Here is a 10,997-nt window from a genome sequence, read left to right as displayed (position 1 = left end):
GAAGATGTGCAAGTGCTTTACTAACTAGTTGCGTAGTAGTTACGTATTGGAGACATCACCTACTGCGGTTTACAATGCCTTCAATACACATAGGTCTTGTGTCTTCTATATAGTTAAGATGGGAAATAGTTGGTAAATACAACATCTCTAGGGAGTAAATATGAAGAGCTGAAGCGGGCCTGCTGCTAGTAATTGGTTTCTTTGACACATATGAAAGTAATTTAACTTTCTGAAAGAGAGACAGCTTACTGCCCTTTTGTTTCTCTGAAGACAACTGCAAATCATCTAGCATGCGGCATTTCCTATGGTTAAAAAAATGAAAATAAAACAATGACCTTTTTTAGCTAGTTGTGCAGTGCCCTGTTGGGGAGCGGAGCACGAACCTTCCTGCATTGCCCTTGGACTTCAACCTGAGCTCTGCGGGGCAGAGCTACGTGCTGACACTGCAAACGCCCTGCTAATGCCCGGAGTGCCGGTGCCCCCTCCAGCCACCGCTCTGCAGAACTGGCCGTTCATCTGGGGAAAGCTGCTCAAAACCCAGACTCAAAGGGCTGCAGCAGCACGGGCACAAGGGGAACCAAACTGGGCCACAGGTGCCGAGAGAAACCAGAGCTGATTTTTAGCATCTGTTATCATAAAGGGGCAAGCATCCCCTGCATGACCTCTCATTGCTACACTCCGTATCTAAAGTAATTTTAGCTGTGGGAAGAAGGCACAATACACTGGCGTCCTGCCCCGAGTGCCAAAGTGAAACATCTTGTTCCAGCTCTGCTACCTCGTGTCCTTCCTCTCCCTGGCGGAGTTTGCTCCTCGGGGCAGGGCTTGGCCACAGCAGAAACACACACAAGCCATGCAAGAAAGAGAGAGAGCCGATACCATACCAAAGGGCAGGGCATGCTCACCCCGTCCAGGCCTGGTAAACCTGGGTCCCTTCTGCTGCCTGCAATGCTACCATCTCCCTGTTTGAAAAAATAACTGCCTGTTGAGAATGATAAAGGACATGGGAGTTCCTCAGACACCCGTGTTTCAGCAGAGGAGGACGGGTCCAGAACTTTACACCTCCGTTTCTGATGATACGGCAAGTCAGCAGAGTGGTTTTATGGTAGGGAATTCACAGACACGTAGAGTGTCATCTGGGAAATATCTCCTCTACACAAAACAGAGATTCACATTTGTGACAGCGCGGTGAAAAAGATGAGAGTTAAATCATCCAGCATGTTGAGGGAGGAAAGGTGATCATCAGAAACAAATTAATTGTAGTTCACATTCAATCTCCAAGCAAAATAAAGCATATTGGCTGAAGGAGCTTTTTGCTGGTACAGTGGAGCTATACAACAGCTTTGATTGCCATAGCTGTGCTGGTGGGGTCAGAAAAAGTCACACGTTTAGAAAAGAAATGGGTTTTTTGGAGCATGTTGGAGCAGGTACCTGGCACTACTAGTTAGGTGCAGCTGAACTAGAGGCTAAGCAGTTTTAGTTCAATAGTTGATACGAATCACTCTTTCATCCTGCAGCCTCAAAGCATTTTAGGGAAAGGATCTCTCTGGTTTTAGTCATTATATGAAAAACAGTAACGAAAAGGAGGTATATTTTACCAGGCCAGGTAACTTCTTATAAACCAGTATAGATTTTCTTTTTCTGGGCCCTATTAAAGGAATGAGAGGTTCTGCAAGTGGACTTAGGAGATCCACCTTCCTCAGGCTCAAACACCCAGGAGGTTTCCTGGAAAGCCTCTTTGTGCGGACGCTGCACAGCGGTGGCCCGGCATGTATCCGAGAAGGGACAGATCTGAGCCGCGAGCTGCTATCTCAGGTGGAGAAACACGGGGAGGTCTCTTCTCCCAGAGGCACTTCTTGGCAGCTTGGGGAGCTCCAGCTCATACATCCCTTGTCTTTGGCAGTGCTAAAATGCTATCAATTCCGACCTGCTTCCCCATGCGGGAGAGCTAGAGCCGGGCTCATCCCTCGCTGGGTTTGCGGAGATGAAGGGATGGAGCTGACCTTGTTTTCAAATCGCCTCCCATCCACTGCATCGACTTACTCCCCAGTTTCAAACGTACTCAAAAAGCCAGGCCAGCAGCTTCACCAGGGCACGCTATCTCCCAAAGAGCGTTACTGAAGCCCATTGTTCCCGACTACAATAAGAAGGTCTTTACACAAAGATTCTTTATTTTTACTGCTGTGGCTTGCTCCCATCTGGCCAGAGAGGAGCCCTTACAGCGAGCAGTGAACTTCCAGCAGTGCAGATAAAACAAACCATTAAGAAAAGTGAGAAAACAATAACCATCTGCTCTGATTTACTGTGAAATAAAGAACTACCAAAGCCTCCCTCCCTTTCCCTGGCTGCAAAGCCGCGTCCCCTTTCAGCCCCGGCAACGCATGCTTCGGATGAGTGAAATAAAAGACGTACCACGGGACAAGGCTGATCCAGTCCGGGAGGGCCTGGTTCCCCCTTCTGCCCTTTGGCTCCTTTTCTCCCCGGAATTCCTCGCTCACCCTGTTGATGCACCAGGAACAGATCAGGAACAGGAGGGGTGACGCCTCAGCTTTAACAGCACTTGCAGAGCCCCACACCTCACCCACGCCTCACAGAGTAGGGACGTTTGCACTAGTGTAACCTCAGCTGAGTAATTAAATCACTGTGAACATCTTCAGTTAAAGCTGGGTGGAGATATTTGAATAGATAATTTTATAACAGAATGACTAAATGACCGGTTTCTGCTAGAAACCGGGTTGGTATCTGACAGTAAGGGGGAGCACCAGCTTCCAGCCACTGCCCTGCGCTCAGCTGGGCTCCTGCCTCCGGCTGAGCACCCCTTTATTTAAGGATCCCTGTAACAAAACCTTTGACTTGGATCCATTTTCAAGGTCTATAAACCAAAACTAGCAATTCTTTGCAACCTGGAGCTGTCAGGCTGCTCCATTTCCACACAATGTGCCGGCGGGGGACAGCCTTGCAGAAAGCACTTCCAAGCGGGCAGGAATTAACTGCCATGTCCTGCCTTGTACTGGGACCACGCAAATACTTGTGCCACAGAAAAGGCCTTATAGCAACGACCCGAGAGGCCGGAGAGGGACCCAGCACCCAGGCCCAGCATCGCTGCCTGCCGAAAAGAGTGGCCAGTCCTGCCCCAACCCCGCTCGCCCCACGAGCATCTCTACAGCCGTAACCCACTCACCTTCTCCCCTCTTTCACTTCTCTCTCCTTTCTCTCCTCTCAGACCTGGGAAACCCTACCATGACAATTTTTAGGTGGAAAAAAAAAAGGTTTATAAGTTCAGTATGTGAACATCCTGGCATCTCAGTTCAACATAAGCAAAATCTCAGCGATCAACCCGTCCTCCCATGGTGAAGAACATGACATTTTTTTCCTTGTTCACTTAGTATCTCAGCAATTTCTTGGGAAAGCTAGTGCTTTACCTACCCCAGTAACATTACATCTATTGAAGATTTTTGTTTCACTGAATCCAATACAAATATTCTCCATTGGGAAGGGAAACCCCCACGGCACCTCTAGCCGAGCAGCGATACACGGTGTGGCACAGTCACTGCTGTGCAGTGCAAGTGGTCCCATCACGGCACCTCTAGCCGAGCAGCGATACACCGTGTGGCACAGTCATTGCTGTGCAGTGCAAGTGGTCCCACAACCGGCCTTTCCTACAAACATAGTTCCATGGGCACCGTGTTCAAGGGAGAGTCGTCTATACAGTGTTAGCTACATACTTTTCCGACAATCTCAAGCAATTTGATGGCCTTTACATACATGTTGTTCATGTTTCTACATATCACAATTAAGGTTCTCCATACTCACATCCAATCCTGGCTCCCCTGGCTTTCCCTGCAGTTGTAAAAATAAAAATTAAGACATGCCATATAGAGTTTGGTGTTGCAGGCAAACTTATATCCAATTTGGTGAAATATACGGTAGTGACAGCATGGGCTCACCCAACAGCCCCTGGGGCTCAAGGGAGCTCCTCGCCACCCGTCGTGATAGTGCTGGTAAGCCCGGCTCTGCAGTTCTGGCTGGAACCACCGCGGCAGGGATTTTATCAGCCCCTATTTTAGGATTACACCACAGCGTCACCGCTCCTTTCCCACACTGATGATTACCTTCTCTCCTTTGGTACCGGGTAAACCGATGAGCCCTGGAGCACCGGGGAGACCCTTAATGAAAAAAGAAACAAGGCATTGGGAGAGTTGCTGTAAGGCAGGTTTTCTGTCGACGGCCAGAAATGAGATACAGGAAAACAACTCACAGCGGGTCCAGCGTCGCCGTGGTCCCCCTTCTCACCGCTGTCGCCTTTTTCTCCCTTTGCACCGTCCAAGCCCTGCATAAATGAAACGGCATCAACCAAGAAGACCTGGCAGCTCTGTCCAGGACAGCCACCCTGCGCATCCACCGCCCCCTCCCACACCTCTGGGATTCTTACACCCGCACTGACATTAACATTTTCCTCTTGACCAGATCATGTAAGAAATAGTTGAAAATAAAGGTTTAAGCCTGCGGGTTTGGAAACCCTAACTCGCATGTGCCGTCGGCCCTCAGGACTCCATGCTGGAGGAGGATTCAAGATCGTAAATGCATTTGGAAGGAAAAATGGCTTGTTTTCCAAAACACCAACTGCTGAACAGCACAACCAAGGGATGTGTTGTCACAAACAGTGACAAAAAAATCAGTCCTCAGAGCTGACAGGCCTTTGTGAGCCTGTAAATAATGCACTGGCAGCCTGGAAACAGTGGGTGACATTTAATTTATTGACTTACTTTAGGTCCCTGGATTCCTGGAGGACCCTGCGGAAAAGACAATGGTGCATTTGAAAAAACAGAATTTAAAAACAAACCCCAAAGTTTGCTTCCCAAACCGTTTCTTGCTCAAATTATGGGCTGACAATGGCAAAATATTTCTTTTCAAGACAGGTGGCAGTTCGTTTGGTTCTCCGACATCAAATCAGGGGGAAGAGGAACTGAAAAGGACCGCTTTGCGTAACGTGCAACAATAAAGCTCTGCAACACGAGCTTTGGGGAGTGAGAGCCCCACAAGAGCTTTGCTGGGGCAAGTGACAGCAAAAGCTCTGGAGGGTGGCACTCAGCCACCACGGCTGTCCGAGCCCAGGGCAGGGCTGGGGACACTTCCCGGGCTATAAACGCTGCCTGGAAAGCCGCCTGGTTTTGAAGTGTGGTCTTTCAAGGTGTGTCTTGGACACAGCAGAGGCATCCCGACCTTCCTGATGCCCTTGACAGCTCCTCAGCTTTTTGGAGCATCGGAGGTACCAAACACCTTAGATATCTGCATCAAAAATACTCCGCGTGTTCATCACTGCCCGCATCCTGCCCCACTGCAGCTGATGGCAAAAAACTTACCGACTTGGGCACATTTGTGGGAATACAGGCATCGTCACGGGGGGAACAGGTTTTCCCATCCCACAAGTTTTTATCTTTTTCCCATCCCAAGGAACAACTTGATCATTTGCAAAATGCGCCACAAATGCTGATGTACTCTCCTAAATCAGGTGTTTCCATCTCTCTGACGACAGCACCCAACACTGTAGCTCTTCCCTGATTTTTTTCCCAGATTCACAGCAGCCCACAACAATTAAACAGAGCAAACCACCCCCGTCCTTAACTAACCACATGTGATAACAAATCTGCAGCAATGCTTAATTGCACGAATCACTTTCCAGAGTCCTACCATAGGGCCAGGTAATCCGGGGGGTCCGGGCTCGGGTATGATCTGCAGAAGGGGATTAAACAGCACGTTAATGGGCACAGAGAGAAGACAGTTCGGGAATGGAAACCTCACATGGCCCAGAATTATGATTTAATGCCCTCTAATTTAATGGCTTTAATCAAAATATCTGCTAATCAAAGAGTTGCTTGTAGGATTTATAAATAAATGAATCTTAATAAGCACATGGATCAAGCTGGCCTCTGAAATGAGAGGCGTGACCCACACTACTCAGTGTATTTGCCAGTGGCAAAATGGATGTATTGGAAAATGATGCAATTTTCTGCACGGACCGCAGATTAAAAAAAAAAAAAACAATCAAACAAAACAGAACAAAATTAGAACTCTCATGTCATTAATAAAAAACTATCAAAACCCACCACTTTTTCTTTTAAGCAAAAGGCATCAATAAGGAAAAAAGGATGCAGAAATCCTATAAAACTGCAAGGAGCCCACTATGTTTTTAAAACAAAATATGATTATAACAGCAGCATCCAATATCTCAACCATCAATGCAAAATCAAAAGTAACTTTGTCGTGCTGAGTGTGCAAAATATTCTTCCCTAACGAACAAACCCCATTTAGACGCATCTGAAAGTTCTTGTAGGAAACAGTCGGATTTTGCTCCCCTCTGTTACGCTGATGGATACAGAACCGGCGGCTCCAGCCTGCACACCCCGATGTCGCCTGACCCCGTGTCGCAGAAGAGGCTTTATGGTGCCAGGATCTTACATGATTATTCTGCAAACACGGTGACCCAGTGTCTCCTTTTTCTCCTTTGTCTCCTTTTGGCCCTTCTGCTCCCTAAAAGATAAAAGTAATGCTGATGTGGTGCATCTTCCAGGAAAGCAAAAACAAGAGAAAAATAAAAGTGTCTTCTTCTAAACTCCAGCCTGGGCTCAAGCACAGCTCTTGTTCATCCCCGCAGGACTGCTTGAAAAAAGATTTTCTCTTCCTTGCTACCGGCTTAGACCACCTTCTGAATAAGCCCTTATCATCATCATTACCAAAGAAAATTCAAAGCTCCCGCATCCTCCAGCTCCACAGTAACGCGGTGTAGACAGGCCATTGCTTAGATCAGCAAACCCGGCCACATACCGAGCATCTGCAGAGATCAATGCATTAAAGAACCAAGCAGCAGATGTACAGGGACAGAAAGAGGGACGTACCGGTGGACCTGATAAGCCCATTTCTCCTGTCTCTCCTTTCTGTCCCGTGATCCCTGCGCTGCCCTGGTCACCCTTCGCTCCTTTGGGACCCTGGAAGTTTACAGAAAACAACTTGCTTAGGTCAAAACTGTTAAAAGCCCCCCCACCAACCCTTTCTGCCTTGCTGTTGTTTCTCTCCATATCGCAGCACAAGCTCATGAAAACATGTTTTAATGTTAAAACATACGCCAATTTTGCAGGCGCAGCAGAATTTGGCTGGGCCATAGCAGGGATTGCAGCCATTTCGGGTTGGGAAGGTTTACAACAGAATTTGAGAGAATGTCTGATGAACCACTCGTAAAAGGAGCCCCTTTAGCTCGCAGATGTGGCCACAAGCAGCATCTGCATGCTCACAGCTGAGCGCGGGGCTGTAAGCAATGGGCGATTAACTCAAGGAGATGCAGCTGAACATTATGGGGCAGAGCTTGCTCCTGGCAGGCCGAGATTTGCTTTTCACAGCAGCAGCTCTCACAGACACACAGTAAACTCCTTTTTGACTCGGCTCCTGCAAGGTCTCGCTCAATCAGCCATGCCCCACGCACCTTTTCACCGTCCAGTCCAGGTGGACCCGGCAAGCCCAGCTCTCCCTGAAGCGACACAAAGAAAGGGGAGCCCATGGTAAGTTACATCAAGAAATCATCTCAGGAAAGCATTTTGCAAGGAAACGAGTTATTCATGTGTATCAACTGTTGTGGTTATGGGTTTGGCATTGCCAGGCTCAGGAGCAGCAGCAAGGAGGCTTCAGTGATGTGCCAGCATTACCGGCTCATCCGAATTTGGGCGACACAGAGACCTCGAGAGGCACCGAAATCCTGCCCCATCCTGTTCTTCCAAGAGATGCTTTTCTGCAAGGTAAATTCTTCTTTTAAAGAAACTACAGCTGACTGTAGGTTACTGCTATTGCTTGTGCAGCGGGAGGACAGTGCGGTCCCGCTTGGACACGGTGCTGGGGCAGCAAAAAGCGCATTGGGAGAGCGGGATGGAGGGTGGCTTGACACAGCTTTTGGGACCGCCAGCCCCTCCTCACAACTGCTTCTCCCATTTATCCTGCCTCCCGCCGCGTGCAATGAGGACATCTTGGGGGGGCTGGATTTCACCCGTCAGGTGTCAGACCGGGAGTGGATTCGTTTCTAGGGCAGCGTCCTCTGGAAGAGGCTGGAGACCAAAGAAAGGCCAACAAAACTTTGGCTTTTGTGCAAAAACCTCCTTTCTCAGCCCGAGGAAGTGTTAAATAGTATTTCCTTTACCACGCGTAGTCTCAAGCCAGCATCGCCTGCCTTATTTTGGCTTGGGAGACACTTGCTACATGGAGAGTCGCTAACGACCACGTCGCTCGCTAGGAAACACCATCTGCATGGCAGAGGTCGGGCTTACCTTGGGACCTGGAGCGCCTTGGGGGCCCGGTGGCCCTGGGGGACCTGGTGAACCCTGAAACACAGCAAACAAACCGGGCATGAGCATGACTAATATGAATATGGCACACTATCCTTGTGCTGCTGGGGATGAGCTGGGAGCAGCTCCCAACCGCCATCTGCAACAGACACTCATGTGACCGGGGTTGCCCAAACACCACGATGAGCTCGGCTGACACAAGGTGACCCAAGGGCCCCTCCAGCACATGTTTTTTGTTCATGCAAAAGAAAACACAACCGGAGCTAGCCGCGTGTACAGGTGCAGGTGTACAATAAGAGGCAAAATGCCTTTAGCCGGAGAGGTGGCCCCAAATCTGGCGGTCTCTTTTTGCATTCTCCCCCCTCCAGCCAGCCCGGCTGGGGAGAAGCATCCCGCTGAAAATAGCGACAACCAGCCGGGGAGGTGCAATTAAAGAGGGGAAATGAAGGAGTTTGTGTGAGCACTAGCAGCAGGAAAACCTTGCACACTTAAGGAAGCTGTTTTTTCTGGGCACTGTTGGGTGCAGAGACCATGAACCGCCTTGAGATGAACAAGCATTTTGGAACTTGCAAATTATCTCAAACAGGAAAACTCATGGTCTCGCTCAGCTGAAAAACAAAACCGTATCACATCCCCAAGCACCTTCTTCCATGACTGCATACTCAAATACTGTTACATTTAATCACACTGGAAGCCGTGTAAAGCCACCCATTTCCAAAGCTCTGTCCACGAGACAGGTCAGTGCGCAAATGCCAAAAACATCTAATAAGCAGGAAACCAGCAAAGTTAAGGAGGTTCAAGGACATGCCCCTCGGCAATCTCCACACGCAGCACACGGGAAAGGGTCTGGGCCCAGCAGATGAAGTCTCCAGACATTTCATGGAGCCTCTCCAACCACCGCACTCCACAAACTCCACTCACAAAGCTGCATGCCGTGCAGACATTTGGCAAACGGTAATTACCATCACTTTGTGTATCCCTGCAGCCTGTCATAAAACAATTAGGATGGTTCTCAAATATGTCTGTAATTAAGTATTTATTCTATTCAGCTTCTTTCACCTTAACGAAAATGGCAGGGCGCTGCTCGGTCGGGCAGGTTAGGGCTTGGGCACCGTTTCCCTTCCTCCTGCATCCCAACCGCTGCTTGCGGAGAAAACCTCTCCAGAGGATGCGCAGTGAAAACCGCAGCTCCCATGCCGTGGGAATAACACCCCGCAGCCGGCAGTCGTTAAGCTGTAATTTGGCTGCTCACACCCGTTGCGTCAGGTGTTTATATGTCACAGGCTGCGTCGGGTTGCTTTTACCTGCAGAATATGAACTCGCATCCCACAGCCGGATCCCACAAGCCTGGTACCCAGCCTGAGTTCACAGCCTCAAGTTTTGCCAGCGTTTTTGCTGGTACATCCTAAATACCCTCAGCCCCCAGATGCAATAAGCTCTTCCCTCTGGCCAGCTCTGTCCTGAGACTGAGATCTTGGGACAGAGAAGTAGAGAGCAGCAGTTTTTCGGTCCTTTCCCATTAACCCGCAGGAATGGGCCTGGCCTTAGTGCAGGGCTTACCTTGAGCGCATCCAGGATTCGGCCGTCGTAGTCGATCACTACGGTGTCGCCCTGTTCCCCTTTCAGGCCAGGGGGACCCTGCAACCAGGCACGAATCCTATTTAGTTTTTGCAGCATCTGAGAAGCAGGTGGTACGAAAGCAAAGACCTGACACCCAGGTGTTTGGGGATTATCACCTTACAAACACCATCGATTTAATCAGTCCCTAGTCTGACAGCTGTAACTGTCATCCAACCAAACCTCAGAAGGGCATAGATTTGTGTAACAGAGAAGTGCATAGAAATCCTCACTTGATTACCCCTATTCACAGCCTCCCTCTTGCAAAAAATGGGTCACAGGATGGCCACATTGATAAGAAAATTGGACTTGACCGCATTTCCCAGAGCTATCTCCCGTGGCAGCGTTCGGTACCTACATGATGATTTGTTTAAATGTGCACCACTTATTTTCTAGCACTGAACTGATGCTGAAGCGATTCAACCACATCCTAAGCAGAAGGAGGTGGTGCGAAACAGCTCAGGTTGAGGCAAATACCTGACTCCAAACTGAAAAAGCAAAACCCTGAACATCCATACCCGGGGTCCAATGGAGCCAATTCCTCCCTTCTCACCAGGTTCACCCTGAAAATCAAAAATCACATTTTTGGTTCAAAGAGATCACAGAAAATATAGGATATTTATCTTAAAAAATACTGTAACTACATGAGATGCCAAGATGTGTTTTAGATTAAGAAAAAGTATGGCACCAACAAGGAACTGCTTCTCCTAGCAAAAAAGATAGATTTGACTTCAGAGCAAATATATTTTGCAAAAAATAATATTGGTGTGAGCTAGTTGACAGTAAGAAACCTTCTCATCGCAGAGGGAGCTGGGCGGCCGCTCAGGCTGAGCTCCTCGTAACGGCGATGTGCCGTGCTGCTCCCGGGCTCTGCTGCCTGCTCCGAGCGTGCCAAGCTCCGGCTCTTTGTGCTGAAGTTTCACATGGCTCTCTTTGCTTTAGGCTGAATTTTGCATGTGGAAAGTTTCAGCCAACACGTTTAGACCATTTTTGAGGGCGAGTTTAAGGAAAAGGGCTGTGCCAATTTTTTTTTTCTTTTTTTTCTCCCTCCCCCCC

General features: G+C 48.8%; 1 protein-coding gene across 1 annotated transcript in view; it reads right to left on the bottom strand.

The window, feature by feature from the left end:
- Positions 1-10,504, bottom strand: part of LOC104083405 (collagen alpha-1(XXIII) chain-like) — a gene marked incomplete at its 5' end in the record, with an annotated part of 13,461 nt that extends 2,957 nt beyond the window's left edge. The window contains 13 exons of the mRNA XM_009586879.1: positions 2,410-2,496; positions 3,179-3,232; positions 3,811-3,837; positions 4,110-4,163; positions 4,256-4,327; positions 4,764-4,790; positions 5,689-5,730; positions 6,457-6,528; positions 6,894-6,983; positions 7,475-7,519; positions 8,307-8,360; positions 9,885-9,962; positions 10,460-10,504. Coding sequence (XP_009585174.1) covers positions 2,410-2,496; positions 3,179-3,232; positions 3,811-3,837; positions 4,110-4,163; positions 4,256-4,327; positions 4,764-4,790; positions 5,689-5,730; positions 6,457-6,528; positions 6,894-6,983; positions 7,475-7,519; positions 8,307-8,360; positions 9,885-9,962; positions 10,460-10,504 — 747 coding nt within the window. The remainder of the gene's footprint in view (positions 1-2,409; positions 2,497-3,178; positions 3,233-3,810; positions 3,838-4,109; positions 4,164-4,255; positions 4,328-4,763; positions 4,791-5,688; positions 5,731-6,456; positions 6,529-6,893; positions 6,984-7,474; positions 7,520-8,306; positions 8,361-9,884; positions 9,963-10,459) is intronic.
- Between the last annotated feature and the right edge of the window lie 493 nt (positions 10,505-10,997).

Source organism: Fulmarus glacialis, unplaced genomic scaffold (assembly GCF_000690835.1).
Source record: "Fulmarus glacialis isolate BGI_N327 unplaced genomic scaffold, ASM69083v1 scaffold4651, whole genome shotgun sequence".
Lineage (NCBI taxonomy): Eukaryota > Metazoa > Chordata > Aves > Procellariiformes > Procellariidae > Fulmarus > Fulmarus glacialis.
The sequence above is the reverse complement of the archived record's forward strand: the minus strand, read 5'-3'. Positions and strand labels throughout refer to the sequence as shown.